Source organism: Giraffa tippelskirchi, chromosome 3 (assembly GCF_054371585.1).
Source record: "Giraffa tippelskirchi isolate mGirTip1 chromosome 3, T2T-mGirTip1v1.2.pri, whole genome shotgun sequence".
NCBI lineage: Eukaryota > Metazoa > Chordata > Mammalia > Artiodactyla > Giraffidae > Giraffa > Giraffa tippelskirchi.
In genome coordinates, this window is record NC_137277.1 from 177,308,782 (window position 1) to 177,334,742 (window position 25,961).

The 25,961-nt window shown below is 50.1% G+C and overlaps 1 protein-coding gene and 1 pseudogene across 3 annotated transcripts in view; both read right to left on the reverse strand.

Moving 5' to 3' along the window:
• Positions 1 to 2,473: 2,473 nt before the first annotated feature.
• Positions 2,474 to 25,961, reverse strand: part of ZNF362 (zinc finger protein 362) — a 40,110-nt gene continuing 16,622 nt past the window's right edge. For 2 of the 3 annotated variants that reach the window (XM_081585730.1, XM_081585732.1), the window contains 7 exons: positions 23,126 to 23,189; positions 22,734 to 22,980; positions 19,066 to 19,387; positions 18,146 to 18,370; positions 7,759 to 7,837; positions 7,504 to 7,662; positions 2,474 to 4,295 (listed from right to left, as the gene is read on the reverse strand). In XM_081585730.1, coding sequence (XP_081441856.1) covers positions 4,179 to 4,295; positions 7,504 to 7,662; positions 7,759 to 7,837; positions 18,146 to 18,370; positions 19,066 to 19,387; positions 22,734 to 22,980; positions 23,126 to 23,189 — 1,213 coding nt within the window. In that variant the 3' untranslated portion in view covers positions 2,474 to 4,178. Of the gene's footprint in view, positions 4,296 to 7,503; positions 7,663 to 7,758; positions 7,838 to 18,145; positions 18,371 to 19,065; positions 19,411 to 22,705; positions 22,981 to 23,125; positions 23,190 to 25,961 lie in introns of all 3 variants that reach the window. The other variant, XM_081585729.1, reaches the window with a different exon arrangement.
• On the reverse strand, positions 2,701 to 3,798 carry LOC145543621 (uncharacterized; annotated as a pseudogene).

Sequence of the window (25,961 nt, forward strand, 5' to 3'; positions counted from 1 at the left end):
TGTCCTTGTGGCTCTTTCTCCTGGAGAATCCAAATTCATAAAAATAATGGGGTCCTTGCCATGGGACCCCAACGGCTGTTTAGCCACAGTGTCTGGGAGATAAATTTCCTTATCCGTGGCTGCTGTCCAGACTCTTCATCCTCAATAGAGAAAGACACACGTTCTGAATGGGAGCATGAAGTCATCAGGCCCTCCAGGAAAGGTGGTTCCCTCCGGGAAATAGCTGCAGAGTCGGGAAAGTTATCTGCTGGAAGTCCCTGAGATACTGTCTTAACAGGGATTTCCCTCCCGGTCTCCTGAACCATTTCTGTAGTGTTCTCATAGACCTTCAATTTTTAACAGCCTCCACTGTTTACAGGTGGGACACAAGTTCTGTAAGCCAACTCTGATGGCTTTTACACTAACCATTTTTTCAAACCATTTTTACGAACATTTTACCAACACAGTTGATGATGGTCTCCCCTCTCCAAAGCAGTTCCTAGGTCCCAGTGTCTCCTGCCTAAACTAGATTAGCAGAACCCAGGAGGCCTTTTGGACTCTGGGTTAGAGCTAAGAACAGACCAGGTGTGCCCGAGAACAGGTTATTACTTGATGACTATAAGCTGACATCCCTTCCTCTGGTGGGAGACTGTCCACCTTACCCTGCAGCATTCACTAAAAGCCACACGGACTGACTCCTCGGCCAGCAGAGACCTGAGTTCGGGACAGTAAGATCTGGTTAGGAATCAACTCCTCTTCTGATTCTGTGCATGGCTGTGGACTAGTTCCTTAACCTTTGTTGAGTCTCAGTTTTCTGATACGTAAATTGGGGATGCCAGTCACCCTCCGTGCAGATGTTGTGACGCTCCAGAAAATAATTTGCCTTCTCCCTCTCCTTGCCTGCCCCTTCTCCAGCAAGTTCATGGAGTGCAGAGGAGTCAGCAAAGGCCAGCCATTTCCTGTTTTAAACAGGAAGTGATGGCAGGAGTCAGGGGTTTTCTGGAGCAGGGTTGGAGCAGCCTCCTGTGGTGGGTTGAGACCTTCCTGAGGAGGGGGAGGGGTCAAGGAAGCTGCAGGGGAACAGAGTGGATGACTGCTTGGGAACAGGTCATCCTTTGTCCCAGAGGCCCACCATGGGGGTGGGGCTGTACAGGCAGGAATAAGCTCCTTCATCAGTATCCCTGTCAGTCAACACTGTCCTCAGCACCCATCCTGCGACCCTCAAGGACCCAGTAAGCTCCTGAGAGCTTCCAGGTGAGCCAGTGAAAATCAGACTCCCGGGCCCCCCAGTGTCATTGCTACATGCAAAATCTTCACCTGTCCAGCCATCCATAGTGCCATGCCAGCTCAGATGTCACCCCCCAAAATTCCCAAACATCATCAGCTTGTCTAATCAGAGGTCACTGATCATAAAGGACATAGATTCATCAAGGCTACATCAAATAATAACAACAATTACATTTATTGGGTACTTACTGTGTGCCAGGCACAGTTCTAAGCCTTAGATATCTATTGATTCATTCAATCCTCATTTCTACCCTATAAATTGGTTACTATTATTTTCCTCATTTTACCCATGAGAAAATAGGGCACAGAGAGGTTAACTAACTTATCCAATGCACACCAGTAGCACCTTATAAATATTGAATAAATTTACTGATGTGAGAGCAGGCAGGGAATTAGAGCTAGCCAAAAGATGGAGACCAAGTCAGGGGCTGAGGTTGCCGCTGGCCCTCGGTCTCTTCTGTCCGTCTCTGCTTCTCTCTGCCTTTGTCCTCCTGCTTGTCTCCAGCACAACACAGCCCACCCCAACCCCACCCTGCCCCTGCCCACCCAGGATTTTCCATATCAGATGGCCACCATCTCCTAACTTGTCCCTAACTCACCGAATGGAGATTTCTGATTGGAGAGTCAGCCTGTGGTGTGCTGGTCAATGTTTAGCAACTGACTCTTAAGAGGAAAACGAAAGGACAACCCGAATGAGGATTTACTGGCTTACGTAACAAGACAGTGCTGGGACAGGGCCAGCTTCAGGGCTTAGGGATGTGTCTCCGGCTCTCCTCTTGGCTTTGTTCGGAGTCAGCTTCATCCTGGGCCTCCTGCAGCGGCAGCACCACCAGCTCCAGTTTCACAGCCTCCAGCTTTCCCAGTGACTGAGGGGACCAAGAAGGCCCCTTCACACACAGCTTCCCCATGGCGGGGGGGGGGGGGGTGGGAGGGGGGTCAATGTTTTGATTGCCTAGGAGGGAAATGCAGGAATTCCCCCAGAGCTTAGCAAGGCTGGCCCTGGGAGACAGAAAGTGACTCAACCATGAGTCACCATTGGGGACTGCACTCCTATGAGCCCTGGTGGTTCTTGGCTGCAAGGGATGGACCCGAAAGGCCATTTCCCTTCCTTCCCAATTCTGGGGGGGAGCGCGGGGGAGGGGAGAGGAGCATGGAAAAGTGCCCCCCGGCCCGCCCTCGCACAGAGCACGCCACACACCGCTGCCACCCGGGTGCAGGTACAGTTTATTCTTCACAACAGAGAAATACAAAGAGCAGAGGGTTTGGGATTCCTTTGTTTCTTGCCCCCTTTAGAGTCTTCCCCCACATTTGACCTTTTTCTCCTCCCCACCCCTTTTCTTAAATAGAACGCAAACTTGGTTCCTGAAACGCGTGTTGGGGGGGAGCACCTGCCCTCACCTCCCTGCCACCACGATGCAGACTGAGAAGCCAACAGACTGTTTTCTCTTTTTTAATAAGGTAACTAGTTCTAAATACGGTGGCCTGGAGGTCCCATAGAAAAAAAGCAAAAGGTGTTAACAGTATGTATAACAGCGTATTTACAGGGTAGCAACATGCGGACGAAAAGCTACAATACTGAGTATCAGACGACGCAAGTCAAACAAAGGGGTGGGGGCGGGGCGGAGAACCCCGTGGGAAAAGAAACCCCGGGAGACGTTAAACTGGTAAATCAATGGCGAGTTAAGGCTTAAAAAGTGTATAAAAATAACACAGTTAATATTCAAAACGGAACTCCAGATACAGAATATATAGATGAGTTTCTGTCTAGTTTTCTTTTTTTTTTTTTCCCCAGGGGATGTAGAGGGGGCTTCTCCGGGCTCTGTACATAGTTCCTATATACACGGACACGCATGGCTTTCAGATTGGGGTGTGTCTGTGGGGGCTGAGGGCAGGGTCTGCTCCTGGGACCCTCCTCCCCGAGGATCCCTTCCCTGCCGAGGGGCCTAGGGCCTGGGCTGGGGATCCCCCTCCATGGCAGGGAAGACAAGTAACCCCTCCTTGGGCACTGCCCCAACCGGAGGAAATTCTGCAGAGCGGAGGGGGGTCCTTGCCCCAGGCCTACTCCCTCCCCCGCTGCCCACAGTCTGGGATGGTGGGAGAGGTAGCCGATAGGTTTCCTGGCCAGCACTGAGGTAGACTGGGGTGGTCTTCAGGGCAGTGGGGGCACCGGGTCTTACCCAGCCCACCCCCACCCCGTTTCCCTGGGCCTGCGCCCAGCCCAGCCAACCCTGCACCCTTTGGTCCTGCGGACCTCCCAGCCCCTCTCCATCTATCTCCTGAAGCCTGGGCAGCTCTGGTAGCTGCCACGTCCCTCTGCTCAGTGATGCCCAGGGCGCAGCTCTGGAGGCTCGAGCTGGCACCCGGGGGGGCGAGCGGCTCACTCCAGCTGCCTCCTGCCCCTCCCACCGGGGAGCCCCCTCTGCGGTCCAGACTCCCAGGCCTGCACCTTCCCCTCAAGACCTGAGGCCGTGGCAAGAGAAGGTCCCACGCCGCCCTCTGGGTCTCTGTGTCCATCTGTCCGGTTCTTTTCATTTCTCGGTCTTAGCAGCACCAACTTCTTGGCCAATAAATATCTTTTTTTTTGTTATTTTCCAAAACAAACTTAAAAAAAAAACAAAACAAAGAACAAAAACAGTGAAGCAAGTGAAGGATGGGGGAAGAAAAGGAAAACCCAGCGGAGAGGTTCAAAGTGCTCTGAGATCGTCTTTGGATGCCACCAAAACAGTCCGGAATCTTGCAGTTGGCCTGGCCGCCCCTGGAGCTCGACCGGGCAGGGCTTCTGCGGCCCAGAAAGGTCAGGAAGGTCATGAGAGAGCTCGGCTGTTCCTGGAGGGCCCCTGGAGGGAGTCGGGCAGGTGCTGCCTGGGTCTGTGTCTGCCAGTGGGCAGGACGGGGCGGCGCCTTGGGTCGGCTCAGATGAGGGAAATTCGCACCGGGATGCTGGGGGACTCCGTCCTCTGGGGCGAGTGATGGCTCACCAGGTGCTCCACCACCGTGTGTTTGGACATGTGCTTCATCAGGTAGGTCTCCTGCGGGCGGGGGTGAGATTCAGAACTTACAACCAGCTGCTGGCAAGGGCGCAGGGGGAGCTGCAGTTCCTACAAGCGGCCACTGGAGGGCTCCTGGGTAGATGGGCCAGCTAGAGGTGGACAGCCACAGCTTTGGCGGGGGAGCCAGATGGGCAATGGTATTGGTTGGTGGGATATTGCATCTCTGCCAGTGCAGGGGGCTGGCTCCTTTACCAGAGTCCAAGCCCGCTGTGTGCTGATTAGAGAGCAGGCAGGCACCAGGCTCGTCCCTCAGCAGTGACCACCTGGAACTCTCAAGGACCAGGCCATTAACCAGCTGGCTGCAGTGGAGTCCTGTCCACGGAGCACAACTGCCCCCATCTGGCTGGTGCTCCCAGTGAGGGTGGAGCAGTAGGCCTAGGGTGACCCTGGCTCTGCCATTTCTCAGCAGTGGAACGTTGGACAAGTCATCTCACCCCTCCAAGCCTCAGTTTCCTCCTCTGCAGGCAGGGATGGGGAAGGAAGGACTTCACAGGGTAGCTATGGTGATGCGGGTAAAGCTCTTAGCAAGCAGTAGGGCTGAGGGGACCACTACTTCCCTAGTCTCTCCATTTCATTCTAGGTGGTGATGGGAGCCCCAGAAGAAGCATCTCTAAGCTCTACCCTCCCTTGGGAAGAATTGGGGCCTGATCTGACTGGTGACTTTAGAAGCATAAACTGGGCATGCTAGGTTCATCCTTTGAGCACTGCCCCAGCCTTGGCTGAGTCTGACCTGAGGCACCCAAGACTGGGTGGGCGAGGTGACCCAAGGCTCACCTGCAGACCCACAGGCCCTGCAGACCCACACTAAGCTGCCAAGTGGTGCTCTGGTTTCCATATGCCACTTCTTGGCTTCCAACCTCAGTTTGCTCAACATCAGGCAGAGGGAGCCCTCAAATGCAGTGACAAAGTGCCATCAAACACCACCAAAGGGAAGCAATCAGCAAAATCCAAATGAGGAGACTATTCTTCACTGAGTAAATTGCAAAGAAAAGGCAGTGGGATGGGGATATAGGGGCAGGGAAGAATAGTTTAAAAGCTGTACTAACCCAGTGCAATGTAAGAATTTTATTTAGATCTTGATTAAAAAATAAAACTTATTAATAAATAAAATTATAAATTATGCTACCCATGAGACAAATGAAAATGTGAATACCAACTGGGTATTTGATGATATTAAGGACTATGGTGAATCATTTTAAGGTATTATAAAGGTATTGTGGATAAGTTCAAAAAAAGAGTATGTTTAAAGACACAAAGTGAAAATTTTCAGATGGAACAACATGATGTCAGCTTTATTTCAAAAAACAGGGATATGGATGTGGAAGGACTGGTCGATGCCAGGTTCTGGGGGCTGATGGGAACATGCAGGCACGCTCAATTGTGTCCAACTCTTTGCGACCCCATAGACTGTAGCCTGCCAGGAGCCTCTGTCCATGGATTTCCCAGGCAAGAATACTGGAGTGGGTTGCCATTTCCTCCTCCAGAGGATCTTCCCCACTCAGGGATCGAACCCACATCTGCTGTATCTCCTGCCTTGGCAGGATTCCTTACCACTGAGCCACCTGGGAAGCCCCGATGGAAACATGAGGGCTCATTATTCGCAAATGTTTCTTTTATGTATTATAGTAGTTTAAAAGTCAATCAGCTAAAATGTTCGTTCAGAAAAGGCAATTATTCTTGTTCTGTGAAGTCCAGTCAGGCCCAGTTCAGGGTGGGGCCTCAGGCGAGGTGAGATCTGACAGCCCCTTTCTCCCAGAGTTCAGATCCCCTCTAAGAATCATGGCTGTGAAGGCTGGTGACCCCTCCTTTAATGTGTGATCCATGCGCCCCCTTCAGCCAAAGTGAACTTTCAAAATAACCCTCCTGGACAGTCTTCTCCCCATGGGTCCCCACTCTACCTGGAAAAACATGCAAACTTGCTAACAGGGCCCCACAGCCTCATGTGACCTAATTATTTTTCAGTTTCTGGAACACACTGTGTTGGTTCCACCTAGGGTGTTCCATTCACTGTCCCCCTGCTTGGAAAGTTCCTCCCCTCCTCTTCTCCTCACCTGGCCAATTATCCTCCACACCTTCTTCTAAATGTTACTTCCTCAAACACCTACCCCAAACCATCTCCCTTCTCCAACTCCATTTTTTCCTCCCTGCAGCTGTCTTTCGAAACATGTTTCTTTTTTTCCTTTATAGCTGAGGTTCTCAATCAGAGGCATTTTCTCCCCCAAGAGACATTTGGCAAAGTCTAGAGGCATTTTCCAAGAGCAGTTGCTAAGTAGAATGTGGCCAAGGATGTTGCTAAACATCCTATAATGCTCAGGACAGCACCCCCAGCAAAAATGTCAACACAGGCCAAGGTTGAGAAAGCCTGCTGGAGAACAGTTACTGTGATCTGTCACTACATATTCACTTGTGTGGTTACTTGTTTAATGTCTGTCTCTAGCAGTAGACTCTTAACCTGCCTGGGGGCAAAGAATATGTCTGTCTGATTCATCCTGATTCCCAAGTGCCTGGCACAAGTGTTCAGTAAACACTGGGTAAATAAATAACTGTGTTAGCTGAGGTCTATCAGGCACTGACTCTGCCAGTCAACAGTCCTATGAATTAAGAGCTATTAGCTCCTCCATTTTACAGATGAGGAAACTGAGGCTTGGGGATCACTGGGTACATGTGGGGGTCTGTTACCCAGAATATCTGATTAGGCTGAAGGACACACACGAGTGACTCATCTGGACTCCCTCTCCTGGGTCTGAAAGTCCCTTGTTTAGGGAAATTCTCACTGAGGGACAGGGGATTGGCACCTTTCTGGCACTTGTTTTTACCTTTCCTGGTAGATGAGAGTGACTCTGGGCCAGGTCACTATGCCCCCTTGTGGCCATAACAGGGGTTGCAGCTCCCCCAGTGGGGAAAAGGCCCACTTCCCTCCCTGACTCTGGGAAGCAGGGTGACAGGCCCCCCTCCACCACTGCCTGGAGGAAACCAGGCCTCTGAAACCCAGGCTAAAGGCTGCCTGAGGGGAGCTTAGCCTGAGTCAGCCAAAACAAAACGGGGAAGTGGACAGCTCAGCTCTGCTGTTCACTGTGATCTTACCCTCTCCCGGGCCTCAGTTTCCTCATCTGGAAAATGGGAGCGTCAGTACAGGTCTGAGGGGGCTGGGGTGAGGGAGAGGCTCCTGGAGGCCCCCAGCACTCACCGAGGTGTAGGCCCGCCCGCACATGCTGCAGCAGTAGGCCTTGGCGTGCTTGATGGCGTGGGCCGAGAGGTGGATCTGCAGGGAGGCGGAGTCCGAGTAGGCCCGGTAGCAGTTGGGACACTTGTAGGGCTTGTCCTTGTTGTGCTGGCGCTGGTGAGACTGTGGGGAGCACAGTGGGGGTCAGGAGGCAGCTGGGCCCTCCCAGCCCCACCTTCTCACGCTCCCTAGCAGGCGGGTGGGTGGGCAGGCACTCACCTGGAGGTTGGAGAGCTGAGTGAAAGCCTTTTCGCAGCCAGGATGTGGGCACTTGTAGGGTCTGTCGCCTGTGTGGATTCTGCAATGGGGAGCCCAGTGAGGTGGAGTCCCTGGCAGGTCCCCCAGGCCAGCTCCAGCCCCCAAGCCCTTGGCCGGCCTGCACACATCTCTGGCCCCCAAGCCTCCCAGGCTCCCTGCTCCACACACTTTCCCCCCTGAGTGAGCCCCAGGCAAGAGCTGGGACTTCAAAGGCCAGCCCTGTCCTTTCTTCTCCAGCCTCCCACTGCAGGTCGGTGACCAGAGCCTCCAGGCTCCTCACAGGGCCCCACTAAACCCAGCCCTCCACCAGCACCCACTCGGGCCTTGCAATCATTGTGGTGGGCTTACTTTGACTGCATTCTGCCCCTCTTCTAAAAAAGTCACCTGCAGACCAACCCACTGAAAACAACAGATTCACAGCTTTGCCAGAACCTTTCCTGCCCACCTGCCTCTCTCAGGAGACAGCTTCCCAATCAGCCCCTAGTGTCTATGTCCTGCCCCCCCAGATGTGGCTATCTGGTCACCCCAGCTACTGAGAGACTTCAGGACAGGGTGGCCCTGAAGGTCAGCCCCTCTGTGTCCTTCCTGTGAACCCCTTTTGTTCTCATCCTGGCTCCACCATTTACTAGCCAGGTGACCTTGGTCAAATCACTGAGCCTCGGTTTCCTCATCTGCAAAATGGGTATAAAAACACAGTCCCTACCTCACTGGGCTTTGTGAAGATTACATTAGATGATATGCAAAGCTGCTGCTGCTTACCAGTATTATTATTATTCATTCATTTAACAGTTACTGTGTCAGGCACCTGTGTGCCAGGCACCACCCTGGGTGCTTGGAACATATAAGTAAACAAAACAGACAAAACTCACTGCCTCATGGAAACAAGCAAACAAGCATGAAATGACTAAGTAAAGCGTGTGTAGAAGGTAATAAGTGCTCTGAGAAGAAAGTGGATGAGAGGGGTCATGTCAGCGGTATAATCTTAAATAGGGTGATGGGGGTCCTCACTGAGAAGGAGACTTGGGAGCAGTGACTTCAAGGCTGATGGCTGTGCTTTCTGATGGCTGTTGCCGCTTGCACTCGCCCAGCAGCCAGGTGAGGATGGAGGCGGACTGGGTTCTAGTGCAAAACCGGGGCTCAGGAGCGTGGAGCACACACAGGGATGGGAGGTCCTCCCTGCTCTCGTAGCCTTGTCTTCAGTCATCTGCTCCGGCAAATCCTGTGCCAAGCAGGCGGGCAACGAAATGCAGGCTAGACATGGACCTCTTTTGCCTAAGTCACCAACAAGCATTAGATGGGAGGGGGAAATCCAGCTCTGACCACGTGGTCCAGCTCCTTCCCGAAAGCCCCAGCCCCCTGGGTTTGCTCTGCCCATCAACAGAGTTTGCTCTGCCCATCATCAAACAACTAAGGTCTCTCTGGCCAGGCCCCGTGCTGACCAGGCTGGAATAAGGAACACTCCCTGCCATCGGTGAGCCCTTGGCCTTGACTGCCCACTATGAACACTGACAGTCCAGATTCCCTAGAGTGCCATTCAAGGCCCTTCACCTGCAGTCAGCCTTACCTCTGCTCCTGCACCCTGCATCCTGGTAGGAGGACCATGTCTCATCTGCAACCATATCTGACGGATGCTTCTGCTCACCACCCCTGTGCCCTGGCTGCGTCCTCAGCACACGGCCGCCCCTCCTCTGTCTCCTCTACTAGACGGGGAGCCCCAAGAGCAAGGACAGCACATCTCAGGCTGTGTGGAGACAGACCAGGTGGAGCTGGGCTGCAGTTCTGAGGACCTGTATTCTACCTGCACTTTTAGGGGTGTCACATGTTTGGGGACATCATCCCAGGCTGCTGCACCCTGTCTCTACAATGAGAGCACCTTAACAGTCACCTGGACCAGTTGCGCCTGCTGCCAGAAATCTCCATTTCATCCTATCCTTGTTCCCCCCCAGGGCTGTGGAACTTGGTCAGCTAGGGGTCAGGTGGCAGAAGGGACCAAGGCACCCCAGGATGTATGCTGATTTTGTTTTAAACCCCAAAATGCTCACCCCAATGAGCCTCCCACTGCTGCCCAGGTCATGCCTCTTCCCCGCCCCAAGGCTCCAGCCCTGTCGCCTCCCTCCAACGCCACCCTGGACATTTCAGGTCCCTTCCTGAAGCCTTCCATCCTGTATCCAGACTGCTCCTCTTCTAGGCACACTCTTCCCCCAGCTCATACCTGGCTAGAACCTAGACTCCAGGTCTCAGTATAAAAGCCCCTTGATCGGGGAAGCTTTTCCTGAACCCCCAGGCTAGACCTGGCCCCTGCACCTACCCCTGAGCAGAAGTCTGTGTGTGGGCACGTGCTTTGTCAATGTCTAGTCACTGACACTGGCTGCCTCCCTCCTTGAGAGCAAGAATGCTCTTGGCATCTTCATCACCATCATCCCAGGGTCTGGCACAGGCTCCTCAGAGAGGACTCGAAACATAGGAAAGTGAGTTCTTTCCTCGTGAAGTCAGTCACCGACAGCAGTACTACGCTTCACATAATCAACACCACCTACTCCTCAGGGCTATTTCATAAGTGTTTGTTGACTGACTGACTGATGGTTCTCTAGGGACATCAGGTCCTTGCTTCGGACCTTGCTCCTCTGGCCTCCTCCCCGGGTGCCACAGCTGCCCAGCCTCCTTCCTAGACTCTCAGCTTCAGCCTCTCCTCTCCTGACCTCCACCACAGCAGCAGCATGGGATCTGACCTTGTCACAGCCCTGCTTCGTACCCCCTACGTCACCCCCTTTTCTGGGACAGAATCCAAATCCACAGCCTCTGATCAGCCTCTGAGGCTTTGCTTATGCCGTTCCCCGAGTTGGGAACACCACTTCCATCTCTCACTAGAAAGGGCTACAGACCCTTCCACACCGAACCCAGATGATCCTCCCCAACCTCCATCATATATTTCCTGCTTTCATGGGATTTTTCACATCCATCGGCCTCGCAGGTCATGGTAGGAGTTCCTTTGGCCCAGAGCCTGCCTCTGGCCACTGATCTCTCGTTATGCGTGGCATTCAGCACTGGGCTGGCTCGGAAGGGCTTCAGGGAGCCACAGTTCCCCTGATAACTGGCTCCCAAGATCTTCAGCCTCTGAAATTCAAGTCAGGGCCATGTCCTCAATTCCAACATGAGTCATCTCTTTGTAGGGCATCTTCCCACTAGGGGAGCACCCAGCCCCGACAGACTCCCAATGTCTGTAGCGATGGTGGGGAGCTCACCACTTACTCCAGGCATGGACAGTGCAGGGAGGCAGAGCTGAAATCAGTGCCCCTGGGCTGCTCCTTCACCCCACTAACTGCCCCAAGCTCACCAAGCTCACCCTGGCATCCAGAAGACGCGCCTTGCTCTCCTGCCTGGACCTTGCCCCACCTTCTTCTGCAGCCTGACTTCCCAAACCCCTCCACCCCCCGCCAAGCCACAGGCTGCTCCTTGAGGCTCTGGCTCGCATCTCACTTCTGCCTCCTCTTAGCAGGGTGGCCTTGGGCAAGCAACTTTGCCTCCCTGAGCTCCAGTTTCTTCACCTCTAAAATGAGGATAACAATAAGGACTGTAGGGACTTTCCCGGTGGTCCAGTGGTTAAGAATCTGCCTTTCAATGCAAGGGATTCGAGTTCAATCCCTGGTCTGGGAACTAAGATCCCATGAGGCAACTAAGCCTGCATGCCACAGCTACTGAGCCTGTGCTCCCCATGAAAGATCCCGCATGCTGCAACTAAGACCTGATGCACCCCAAAATAATAAATATTTTTTTTAAAGTATGGATTGTTAAGGACTGTAACTTACAGAAAGGGCGTTCCTAAGACATTTTCACAGAGTTAGCCTTTAATACACTCACATCTCTTTTAAGATAATTTATGAAAAACAAAGGGGGAATTTATTCTATGTTTAAATAGAATTATCAAGAATTCATTAGTTACCATTTATCCTTTATCCTCCAGGTAGGAAACGGCATGTTACATTCAGTGGCTTCAGTCCCACTGTTTTGTAACTAAAACAATGATAGATACAGTAAAAATGGACCTTCCTTGAGATGGTTCTCTCTCTGTGGCACTTTTCAGATTCATTATCTCTTATTTAGAAACAGGTTCATACTGTGTAAGCACTTTATGGATACCCTGTATGGACTTTATGGATACCTTGTATATATACAAAGTATGTATAAGGCATACCTTGTATGCCTTACTTGGGAACGGACACTTAGAAGCTCTCGGACAAGGAGCAGTTGCTCCTAGGATGTCACTATCATCACACTTGAGAAAACCTACCCTGCCCACAATTAGCACCACACGTATACACAACATCACACAGCCAGGAGAAGGAAGACGGAGGCAAAGCCCACTCTGTAGCCTGAACAAACAAGCACAACCACAGTCTCCCTGTCCAGCAGATGCTCCCCGAACAGGTCAAAACATCGAGCCCTTTCTCAGACCTCATAAACTAACCCCCTCATAAAACAAGGTTACCCCTGATTTCTGCATCGTGGCATCTACAGATATGTTACCTTCTACAGAAACACAAGACATCTGCTGTATCTCTACCATGAATAGACTCACGACAAATTCCTGTTCATTTTCCCCTTAAAGACACGTGGTATTTATAACTTACAGGGCTGACCCTTCTGAAGTCTGGATTTCTGCAAACACTTTGCGAGTCACCTTTCTTGTCTTGCAGCTTCCTTTCACAGACGGAGGTCCCACCGAGATGCTCCAGAGCTGCCAGGCCACTCAAATTACACGAACCCCCACATGCTTCCAGCCACATCTTTCTCAACTCCCAGGGGGATCCTGCTCAACCTGCTTCTAGCTCTACTTTTATTACATGACCGGAGCTGGTTCTGTTTTGACATGACCTCCTTTTACCCCCTTTATTGCTGGCACAATGTTAGGAAGATGGATTTGATTATATGCCTTGACTGTCTGGTTCTCAATCCAGGGGCAAAAAACAGGAGTCTCTGTGGAATGGTGGAAAACGAGAAACCTGGAATCTGGTTGCTTCTTTATGTTTGGCTCTTTTGGGTTTGTTTATCTAAAGGATTCAGGGACTTGCGGGCACTGGGGACACCCACGTCTTTGTCACTGGGTTAGGACACATTGGTTTAATTACATACCCCACTGCGTAATGACTAATAATTTGTCTCTAAATGTTGATAGGACCCTCTTATGTTGCTTGTTTAGTTTCCAACCACTATGAACTCAAATCACTTGGGGGAAAAAAAAGAGAAGGAGAAAAAAACTGTGCCCTCAAGAGCAGGGAGCAACCCCTGAACAAGGAACATTCTGACAAAATACTCTCCCCTCAAGGGCCTGTGAATTTTTTGTTTGGTCATGGCCTTAAATAATATTTTCAAACAAACAGCTATTTCTGAAAACACTAGGTTTCTAATTATTACTTGCTACTGGCTTTATTTCCTACCAGACTGACGCTCCGACTCTGCCTCCTCTGCCAGCTTTGTGCCTACTCTGCCAGCTTTCTCAAATCCAGGCCCCCAATTCAGAATAATAAATTATCAAGGTATCTTTTACACCCAGATGCTCTTGGGAGTTTCCAGCTGGCCACTGGGCAACGCCAAAGATTTGCTCCCCAGCTTTACAAACGCTCCCAATGAGGGCACATTTTATACTCTCCACATTTTATTAATTAGCCAAACACTAGAGTACGAGCGGTCTATGAAGTTTCTAGCATAAGAAAGTTGGCAAATTAAAAGAAAAGAAGCTCAATCTCTCTGAGTTAATTTTATGTGTGTATATATGTAATTACATATAATTTATATAAATATAACATATAGTAATATAATATGTAATATAAATATATATATTTGTGTACTTTTTAAGATGGAGGGAAAAAAACTCAACAATTTATTTTCATGTACAGAGACCAGCACTAGAAGTATCCACAGAGAAATGTCTTTGAAAAGATTTTTCTCCTAGATTTAACTACCTATTAGTGCCAGTCATAACACATGCTTTATGACAGTGGTCTCCACAACCTTTTTGGTACAGAGATCAGTTTTGCAGAAGACAATTTTTTCACAAACCAGGAGCAGGGCGGTAGTTTCAGTATGATTCAATCCCATTATATTTACTGTGCACTTTATTTCTATTATTATTACATAATATATAATAAAATGATATATGGTGCATAATATATATGACGACATATAACGAAATAATTATTCAACTCACCATTATGCAGAATCAGGTCATCAGGCATTAGATTCCCATAAGGAACACACAAACTAGATCCCTCACATGCACAGTTCACAGTAGAGCTCCTGTAAGAATCTAATGCTGCCACTGATCTGACAGGAGGTAGAGCTCAGGAGGTAATGCAAGCGATGGGGAGTGACTGTAAATACAGGTGAAGCTTTGCTCGCTTGCTCACTGCTCGCCTCCTGCTATGCAGCCCAGTTCCTGACAGGCCATGGCTGCTATTGGTCCATGGCCTGGGGGCTGGGGGCCCCTGTTTTCTGATCAATTAAAAGTCCATGATGAGGAGTCAGTGCCTTTGCTGCCTACAATATGCTCTGTGGGAATGTGAATTGGTGCAGCCACGATGGAGAACGGCATGGAGGTTCCTTAAAAAACTAAAAATAGAGCTACCATATGATCCTGCAATCCCACTCCTGGGCATATATCTGGAGAAAAACATGATCCAAAAGGATACATGTACCCCAATGTTCATCGCAGCACTGTTTACAACAGCCAAGACATGGAAGCAACGTAGGTGTCCACTGACAGATGAATGGATAAAGAAGTTGTAGTACATATACACGATGGAATATTACTCAGCCATTAAAAAGAACGAAATAATGCCATCTGCAGCAACTTGGATGGACCCAGAGATTGTCATACTGAGTGAAGTAAGTCAGATAGAGAAGAAGAAATATCGTATGACATCCCTTGTATGTGGAATCTACAAGGAAATGATAAAAATGAACTTACAAAAGAGGATGACACTCACACTTAAGAGCACGAACTTATGGTTGCCAGTGGGAAGAATGGAGGGAAGGGATAGTTAGGGAGTTTGGGATAGACATGTGCACATTGCTATATTTAAAATGGATAACCAACAAGGACCTATTGTATAGCACAGGGAACTCTGCTCAATGTCATGTGGCAGCCTGGATGGCAGGGGAGTTGGGGGAGAATAGATACATGTCTATGTATGGCTGAATCCCTTCACTGTTCACCTGAAACTATCACAACATTGGTAATCGGTTATACCCCAATACAAAATAAAAAGTTTAAAAAAATTTGCTCTGCATCTGAACAACTGATTATACATCACACTTGAACAGAGGACCCTACTCTCTTCCATTCTGATTTTGTTGATTATATGATAAACAGACCAGAGTCATTCAATCTTGCAGAAAGGCCCGTGTTTCAGGTCAGAGCTTGAGTCTTCTGAAAGAAATATCAGGAGTGGATGGCCTCAGGAGAGGACTGGACCAGTGCACTGGCTCTTTATACTTTGGGAAGAGACCTAGGGCACAGGCTTCCAAGATGCCCCATCACCATGACCGGACACTGCCTGAGGCCAAGGCAGCCAGGATCCAAGTCTTTAGTCCAAAAGGAAATAACTTTGCAAAGCAGACTAACTCCCCAAGATCAGGGAACAGGAATTATAACCTGGGACTGGATAAAAGTGATTAAATTGTGGTTAACATTCTATCTTCTAACAGAAATAGCTGCTAAGTCATATCCAACTCTTGTGACTCCATGGACTGTAGCCCGCCAGGCTCCTCTGTCCATGGGATTTCCCTGGCAAGACTGCTGGAGTGGGTTGCCATTTCCTTCTCCAGGGGATCTTCCTGACCCACGGGTCGAACCGGGTCACCTGCATTGCAGGCAGATTGTTTACCAACTGAGCCATCACCAATATATGAGAAATTCCCTTTTTTTTCTTTGATCTACCTCTAGTCTTCAATTTAGGAGGCTATATTTGAACAAACTGGACTAGAATATTTCTTAAATGGTTCCTTGCTCCAGTTAGCCCTGCAGAATCGCAGAGGGTAGGGTGCAGGGGGACTATACAAATTTAACATAGATATAAACTGATGAAATATTAAGGAAATTTTTAAATGATAGTTCTATTGAAAAGATATGTAATTGGCCTTGTCTACAAATCTACCCAGAACAATTGCTAAAAAATACTCAAAGTGCCTTTACTGAGACTTTTCCTTCTTAGGACCATTAGTTTCTCTAAACAGATTCACTAAGAATCTGTCCTCCTTCCTAATGGGATATAATTGGGTAAATCAAATTTGTAACCAAGACCATGCCAGAAATGTCACATTTAAAGACAAATATCATTTAATTAGGCATGACAGCCTGATAGTAAGAAACAAGGCCTGTACTTCATAAGTGGGAATACAGCCTCCTCAGGCTTCCAGGAAACTCGACTGAATCTACTCCATGGCTTGTGGAATCCTTGCCTTTAAGGTTACGAGCAAAGTCACTTCTGCCAGCCCAGAAACACTGACAAACTTGGGATTCTCCAAACAGATGGTAACTTTCCCATTACAGGTTGTACAGGCACAACCTGACAAGAGGTGAATTTGATGGTTCTAGGTTCCTGATCTTACATAGGAACTTAGATAGATCTTCGATTAGATAACACGCTAAGAAAAATCTTTTCACACACACACAGATTAAAGTTATAGCCTGGTGCCTTAAAAAAACTCTCAAACCTTGGGGTCACATGCTCTAATTTTAATAACCAAACAAGCAGAGGGACTTTGTTTATTGATCAGCACTTCACTGGGCTTTCCAGGTGGTGTAAGTGATAAAGAACCTGCCTGCCAATGCAGGAGACATTAAGAGATGCAGGTTCAATACCTGGGTCAGGAAGATCCCCTGGAGGAGGGCATGGCATGGACAGAGGTGGGCTACAGTCCCTAGGGTTGCAGCGACTTAGCATGTGTGCATGCATGTCCATAAAGCTAGCCAAACTTCAAAAAATAAATTCATGACAAAATCAGAAAGTTTCTGAAACTAATCTATATGGTCAAATCCATGCCTTAGGAGGCATGGGAACAAGAAAAGCAGACTAATGTTGTCCTGAGGTCATCCTGTTATTTGTTCCTTACCATCAAACCTACTCATCATGCCCCAAAGTCAGAGAAATAGACGTAACATCTTGCACTCTGAGACAAAGCATACAAAGACAATGGAGAGAAATGGATAAATTACAACAACAAAACCAAACCTCAGGTCCCTCTGTCTAGTCTTAGGGCCCAAAAGACAGAAACCCCTGAGCACTTTCTGTGAGTTACAAATTCCGCAGCAGAAACTATTTTATCCTGACTTTCGCAATGCTGATATTGGCAGACAGCCGTGCTTATAGATATAAGAACCATCATGTGAGAAAACTGCTGGGCTTCTTTCCCTCTGAAGAGATGAACTGTAATTTGGTAACCTTTAGTTTATTTCTTTAAATACTATGGTGTTTTTATGTGGCGAGCCAGTCTGATGCCTGTGCTGCTGCTGCTGCTTCGCTTCAGTTGTGTCCAACTCTGTGCGACCCCATAGATGGCAGCCCACCAGGCTCCCCCATCCCTGGGATTCTCCAGGCAAGAACACTGGAGTGGGTCTGATGCCTGTACTCTCCTGCAAATCTTTTTTCTCTTAAAACATGTCATCTCTGAATCTCCCTTTCACACATTCGACTAGACTGTACAGCCTAAGAGGGCAGGAATCTGTCTCTGTTTTGTTCACGGCTGTATTCCCAGCACCGAGGGGCATGCCTGCACGTGGTGGAGGCTGTGTAAATATTTGTTAAAGGGATGAATCACATGCCCTGGAAAAGTCAGTTCTATTTATTCCACAAATATTAAATAAATGCTTCAATGCTTATTATGTGCCACCCACTGGGGATGTGGAAATGGAGGAGACTGGGCCCTCGCCTTCAAGAATCCCCAATATATTGGGGGGGGGGGTAAATAACCAGGCAAGTCAAAGACAGTCTACCACTGCTTGGATGGGGAAGCCCAAGGGCTGTGGAACTAGCACAGGGGGCCAGGGAGGGCTTCCTGGAGGAGGTTTTACTGAGAGATGGATAAGGGAGGGCCAGAAAAACAGGGGAAAGGAGGGGGATGATGTATCAGGTAAAGGACAAAGCACATGCAAAGACATACAGATGACAAACAGTTTGAAGGGCAAGTAGTGAGAGCTGAGGCCAGGGAGGACCAAAGAGGTTGCATCACAAAAGGCCTTGTATGCCAAGCAAAGGAGTTTGGAGAAGGCACCTAGAGAAGGTCCTTGCACCGGGTGCAGATGCTGAGCTAAAACCAGCTGCAGCAGGGCAGCGCCAGGCCGGCCACTCACCTGGTGTGCTGCTGGAGGTGGGAGAGCTGTCGGAAGGACTTATCACAGTAGGAGCAGTGGTAGGGCTTGACGCCTAGGTGGATGCGCAGGTGCTGGGCCAGGTAGGAGGCGTTGGCAAAGGATTTGGAGCAGTGCGGGCACTTGTGGGGCTTGGCCTCTGTGTGCGACTTGGAGTGGATCTGCATCTCGGACTTGGTGAAAAAGGTCAGCGGGCATACCTTACACCTGTGGGCAAGAGGCAGGTTCACCCTGGGAAGATCCCTCCGACCCGTGCCTGGATAGCTGAGGGGAGACCCTCTATGTCAGAGAGACCTTGCACCAGGGCCAGAGCTTTGGGAGGAGGGTCTGGGGTGGGGGGCTACGGGCAGGCCCCCAGCCTGGACATCTTTCCCCCGAGGCACAGTGACACCAGGCTGGAGAGCAAGCTTCCACCTCACCAGGAAGAGCTGCCTGGTCGGCCATGGTTCTAGGGGAGGGGCTCCAACACTCGGTGAGTTCTCCGCCCTGGCTGTAGACACTTAAGAATCATCTGGGGAGCTTTCCTGGAATGGCTCATCCCAGGCCCTCCATATGCCTCCCCTTGACAAGTTAAATCAAAATTTCTGGAGGTACCACCCTGGCACTGGCATTTCTGAAAAGCTCTCCGGATGATTCTAACACTGAGGGTTGACAACACTGCTTGAAGAGACGAGGAAATAGACTCTCAAAATCCCAGGCTGTGGTGGGGTGGGGACTGCCCCACCTCTGAAAGGGTTTTGGGTGGAAAGTGTCAGGAGGCCCCACCCCTCTGGACCACATCCTCCACCTTCAAGCCTCTGGGCCCCCCTCTTTGCAATCCCCCACTGCTAGGCTCCGGAGGCAGCCCCGAGGCACCAGCTTCTGTCCCAAGCTCGCTGGACCCCTCCCACCAAGACCCCCACCTGTATGTCTTGCCCTCCTTGGCAGTCTCGCCCGAGGCCAGGATTGGGTAGGGGACTACGAGGACGGGTGGCCCCCCTGGGTTCTCCGCCTTGATCTTTTTCCGGCCGCGCTCGGACTTGGGGGGGCCAAGCAGGCCGTGGCCCTGGATTGTCTTGATGGAGTCCAGGAGGGGGGGGCTGGTGATCCCTGAGATGAGGGTGGGGGACGAGGCGATGAGGCGGCTCTGGCTGGTGGTGGTGGGTGTGGACGGGCTGCTGGTACCCGTGCCAGTGCTCGACTCCGACGTGCTCACAGCCGGGGTCCGGGAGGAGATTCCCAGACCTGTAAAGACACGGGCGTGGGGACTGGGGTGAGGGGCAGCCAGAGGCCAGGTCAGCCGCCACCACCCAGCTGTGTGTCTCTGAGAGGTTGCCAGCCTTTCTGAGCCTCCCTGTCCCTTTGCAAAGTTTTACTCAGGGGTCAATAAATGAGAGCCATGTAAGATTCTTTAGATATCTAAGGACTGTTGTTTAGTCACTAAGTCGTGTCTGACTCTTTTGCAACCCCGTGATCTATACCCCGCCAGGCTCCTCTGTCCATGGGATTTCCCAGGCAAGAATACTGGAGTGGGTTGTCATTTCCTTCTCCAGGGGATCTTTCCGACCCAGGGATGGAATCCTCCGTTTCCTGCACTGGCAGGTGGATTCTTTACCACTGAGCTACCACGGAAGCCCATCTAAGGACTAAATGAGTCTGATTATCTATAACAGGGGCGCTTTGGAAATCGGCCCAACAAAAAACAGATGAACAAAAAACTCTGAAGCACAAAGATGTTCACTACTATGTCATTTATAACAGCAAAAATCAGAGGCAACTGAAATATGCAATATTAGGGAAGGTTTCAATAAATGATTAATTTTTTTCTACTGAACATCAACTGCCCAATGAAAAGGAGACTGTAAAACAAAAAAAAAAAAAATTTAAGGCACAAAAACAGTTAAGTAGGAGATGGAGATGCACCAACATGTGATATGGATGGTGGAATTAGGGGTAATTTTAAAACAAATTTTTTGGCTTAACTTTCTGATTCTTTGAGAATGAATTTTGCTTTTTTAACTTCTGTATTAAAAGTTATTGTTTTAAAAACAAAGGGACTAGAAACATTTACAACATCAAGAAAAGTACACACAAAAATGAAAATGATATCTATCATACAGTTAAAACTGCCTTAAGAAAAAAAAAGAAACCCAAAATTTGTGCACTGGAAAAGATAATATCTAGAGTTGACACAGGTATTTGGTGTGTGTGTCATACATGCTGGGAGTGTATGCTTATCATCCTTAATAATAAAGGCTACTTTGGCAACAGCCATTAAACCTTCAAATTTACATAACTTTTGACAAAGTAATTCTAATTCTAGAAATTGCCCATAAAGAGATATTTATTTGCACATGAGCACAAAGATCTGTGTACTTGGACCTTCCATACAAAACTATGCTCAGACAAAAATGGACAGTTTGCTTATCCTCAGTAGGGGCTGTGTAAAGAGATGTGGTTCATCACAAGACGAAGAACAGGGAAACCACAAAAACAAGACAGACGTGCAGTGATGAGGAAAGAATACCAAACTGCTGTCAGGTGGAAAAGCAAATCATACACAGCATGAACCCACCTATTAAAAAAAAATACATATCCAAATGACATATGTATATACAGACAATATGTGTGTGTGAAAGCACAGGAATAGATCTGAAAAGAGACACACCAAACTAAACTATGTGTAAATTGTGCTTCTCTCTAGGGAGGGAAAAGAATTTGTTGGTAAAAGGAGATTTTCATACGTTATCTGCTTCCATATTATTTGAATTTTTTACCTGGTGAATTCATCCATTTTTTACATCTGTGATTAAAGGATAAAATAAAATAAATACAGAGAAAACATATGAAAATGCCAACAATAGTAGGACAAGGGTTAATTTTTTTTTCTCCTTTCATCTTGTCTGCAATTTCTAAATTTTCTATAATGACTATGAATTACCTTTATAATAAAAATGCACTGAATATGTTTATGATAAAATGGTGAGTAGGAAAAGAAAGTTAAAGACATGGGTAGAGCCTTACAACAAGCTCAGCAAAACACACCCCCTGCACATTGAAAAAAAACAAAAATGATGGAAAAGGAAAGAAATGGACTAAAGGCTCTCTAAGCTGCTGTGTTACGAGCTGGGGATTATAAGTGATTTTTTTTCCCTTAGTTTCTGTTTTTTTCCAAATTTCCCTTAATATGCTTACATTACTTTTTTAATATTACTTTTATAATGAAAAAATAAATTTAATAAGGTCATAATAAGGAGGGAATGTGCAGAGGGTGGCTGGAGGAGGCCTGGATGGGGAGGCTCATGGGGCCCCAAGATTCTTGGGCATCTCTGAGAGGGAGGAGGGAGATGGGGAGAGGCATCTGGCTGGCGGTGGGGGCCAGCTCGAGGAGGAACAATGGCCCAGTTGCAGTGGCCACCGGGAAAAGCCTGTCCAGCAGGCTCTGAGGTGAGCACCAGGCAGCCCAGTCCCATAATATTGCCTAGGATGTCTTCCCAGCCCGCAGCCTCAATCTATCCAGAGCTGGGCTCACAGTCAGTCCCCCACCCTGCTCCTCCTACAATTGCATCTCACTGGCAAATGCCTGGGAGTCCCCGGTGCACACCCTCCCACTCCTCACCCCTTCATCCAGCCCAGCACCCAGCCCTGTGGGCTCTTCCTCAACATCCCTCAGTTTTTTTCCCTTCTCTCCATCCTCTCTGCCCCTACCTGGCCCAGGCCACCACCCTCTCCTGCAGCTCTCCCTGCCTCCATGCCGGTCTCCTACCAAGCCCAAGTCTCCACCTCACAGCCAGAGACCCAGCTTTCTAACCTCACTTACTTCCACGGGCTCCCACTGCCCGAGGGTAAAAATCCAAACTGCCCAGGTGGCCCACGGGGTCCTTCACAATCTGGTGCCTAAGCAGAGCCCAGGCAGAGCCAAAAGGGTCATGCCTGGGCTCTGGAACCACACTGCCTGTCTCGACCGCTTACTGGCTGTGAAACTGGGCCGCAGCTCGCTCATCTGCTGAATGGAGACGTTAGGGTGAACCACAGGAAGCTGCTGTTTTTTGTACATCAGCCTGTAAAAGGCAGCCACCTCACCGAAAGGGCTGGGAGTGATAACACGAACACTGATGAACACAGATGCTCACCTGGGGTTAGCTGCCACGTGATGGTGATGGTTCTCATCACCCTTTGATCTTCCCCACCCGGACGCTGTCCTACTCTTGCTTTCGACACACACCCTCGCTTTGCACGTGCTGCTCTATTTTCCCTAGTCAACCACCAACTCTTCCTCGCATGGGGACCCATCCAAGGAAGTCTTCCCTCACCCTTCAATCCCCCACACAAGTCTGGTTAGGGTTCTCCTCTGGATTCCTGAAATTCTCTGCGTGGATTTGGCTTCCTTGACGGGCAAGCGACCCGACCTCGGCCCCCTCCGGCCGGCTTGGTGAAGCAGGTCAACTGGCTACAGGATGGCAAGTCTGGGAAGCTCCATCCCCATCCCAGGCCCTGCCTGCCCCGCCCCGCTGCGGGCGACATGGCCACGCCTCTCCCAGGTAGTCCCCGCCCAGTCTTCACCAGCCCCGCCCACCCGGCCCCTCGGTACCTGTGACCGTGCTGGTGGCCGGCCGCGCGTGCAGCGCCACGTCGGGCTGCGGCACGGCCTGCGGGTGCAGGCCCGGCACCTGCTGCAGCTTGGGCAGCGACATGACCGCCTGGCTGCTCTCGGCCGGCGCCGGTGGCACGAGCAAAGGCTGCTGCGACGAGGCCGACGTGGGCGGCAGGTGAGGCGGCCGGATCTTCTCCGCCATCAGCTGCTCCTTGATCTTGTTAATCAGGACCAGGTTGTCCAGCTGCGGGAGGGAGCGGAGAGGGACTGTGAGGGCTTAGGCCGTACCCGGCCCCGGCCCGGAACCTCTCCTCCGCCAGGCCACCCTTGAACCTCTCCTCCGGCAAGCCACTCGGGAGGGCGGCGGGAGGGGCGACGCTCCGTCTTACCTGGCTTGGCATGGTGGGAGGAGGGGGCCAGAAGTAGGGGTTGTTAAATCGAGGCTCGGCCATCCTGCGGGGAGAGAACGACTGTCACAGGGAAGAGGCCCCTTCCCATCGGCCAAGGGTGAGCTCCCATCAGCTATGCCCGCTCAAGTCTGGGCCAGTGTCTGGGATCCCTGCCCCCTTGGGACTCTCGCCCCACAGCAGAGCAGGACTCCCACCAGGCCCAGAGAACCACACTTCCAGGCTGAAGCTCTGGAATTCAGCATTTCCCACAGTGGGCCCCAGAGAGTAAGGTCCTATCTGGAATAGAGCACCCCCCAGCTCACCCCTCACAAATCACCCTGATGCCAGTGGACTAATCCCTGTCCCCCCACAAAGACCCTAGGCTGCAGAGCCAACCCCATGGATTAGACACACAAGTCTGATGCCCATGGACAAACTGAGAAGTCCTGGGGCAACCTTGTCAATGGCCACAGAGCAGAGGCAACTGCCCCTCCCTGATCCCTGCCCTTCTGACCCACAGAACACAGCGGGGAAACTTGATTCATCAGGTAACAGCCTCTGTGAAGGGCAATTTGGCAGGATGATTTACGGGGATTCAGATGATTACAGTATTGCCCTTTGACCCAAGGAATTGTACCTCTGGTAAGTTCTCCTCGAGAAACAAGCATGGCCAGGTACAACATTCTGCCTATAAGGATGTGTCAGAACACCGTACTTAAGAGGGGAATGAAGAGGCCTGAGGCTTGGGGCCCTTCAGTAGAAGAATGTGACAATTTGTCTGGTGGCCCTCACCTCTGGCAATTTCCTGTGCAGTGAGAAGGGCTTTGCAACCAGGGCAGTATGAAGGGTGGGCCTTCAAAGCTATCTTTGTCTTCCAGAGGGTTCACGTCTTCCTGTGGCCCTACAGTAAGTCAAGAAGTAACTTACAGAGACCGTGCTGGACAGGGGTATTCCATGAAGCTCCGCTCCCTATCAAATTTCTCTTCTTTATCTGTCCCTTACAGAAATCACTAACTAAATGCCTACTGGTACTGGTTGCTTACATGGAACTGCTTCTTTTGACAGGCAAGGCTGAAATGAAGTGTCTTTAACCTTTTTTCCTGGCCCTACAAGCGGGAGAAGCCCTACTGGAATTGCAGGCAGAGGGTTTCAGGAAAAAAACCCTCTATAAGGATACAATCTAACCTCAATATTTTAAGAAAGATCTTTTATATAAATTATCGCTTGTGATCTTTACTTGAGTAGTCATCACAGGAGGCATTATCCCACTTTTTGGTGAAGAAACTGAGGCTTGGACAGCGGGGAAGAGACCTGTCTAAGACCACAGGGCTAGGGTACCAAGAGTCAAGACTAGACATCAGATTTGCTCAAGCTGTTTCCTCTGGGGAATGTGTTTTGCAAACCCCAGTCCTTGGTGGAACAAATATCCACTGGCATATGACTCAATACCTGTATATGAAAGTCTTGCCTCTCATTCCCAGCCTGGGGGTCGGTTTGGGTCTGAGTCTGACCAGCTGGGGATCAGAGTGCCCTCCTCTAGGGTGGCCGGGCAGCTCTAAAAGCCACCCACAAATACCAAGCTGCCCTTCTCTCCACCCATCCAACCCACCCCATCCCTCACAACCCAATACCAGAAGCACTTCCTGCCTGGAGTTCTCCCTGACTGCTCCAGGTCCCTGGAACATCTCCTTTCAAAGAAAGACCTCAACACAGTAAAAACAGTGAAGAGGCTACCATTTACAAAGTACCCACCTTGTGCCAGGCACACTGACACTAAAAAGCAGGTACTCTCCTCATCCCCACTTTACAACTGAGGAAACTGAAGTTCAGAGAGGTAGAGTGACTTGGTCAAGGTCACACAGCAAGTAAGCAGTGAGCTGAGATCCCCACTCTGATCTGCCTGACTCCAACGTCCAGCTCATCAGTCCCTCAAGCTGTTCAGAGGAAGGACAAAGCATCCTGACTGTAGGATTGTGGACAGGCCCTGTGTTAGGATGTCATGGCACCCACTACCCTTCCATCCAGAAGCCTCAGACCTGTCCCTCCCCTGCTGTTGTCCACTGGGGAAAATGCGAAAGGATCTGAGCTGTAGACCCAGGGTTGGGAGGCTCCAGGGCTGAGGGAAAGGGGAGCTGGGAGCTGACTCAGAGAGGCCTGGGAATTGAAGACACCTGTCTCGTTCAGCTTGGCATCATCAGCGCCTAGGCCCAAAGGTGATCAACAACATGAGTTGTGGGACAGAATGAATAAATGAAGGAATAAATAATCAGATTCATTTTAAAGGCAATCCCACACAATTATCCACCACTGCTGATGGTGTACAATGCCCTCTGTATCCATCAACATTCTCACCAGAGCCCCAGGAAGCTGGGAAGATCTGCACCGCCATTTCACAGAGGACACCACCAGGGAAGCACTTGCTCCTGGCCACACAGATGGAGAATCAGGAGGAAGCACTGCCCTGCAGTGTTGGGCATTGGCTCTCTGAGCCTCCGTTTTTCTCATCTGTAAAATGGGATTGACACAGGCCCCTGTGCCTTTCCTGCCCTGGCCCAGGGCTCTGCCCACTGTACCCAATCGTTCCTTGGACTGTTCCGGGGAAGCTGTCCTCTCCTCCTGAGTTCAATGCCAAGTCCAGGCTTCCCAAAGACCCACCCTGGTCAGGGAGGTAAGGGGTCCCATAGCTGGGATAGAGCATCCTTTCCACCACTTTTCAGACTCCTGATCAGGGAGGGAACCACCCCTAACCCTGGAGAGGGAGCAGGGTCTGCCCTGGGTCACGGAATCTGATCCACACAGCATTCACTCCTCTGTGTCCTTCTCGGGATGGGCTTAA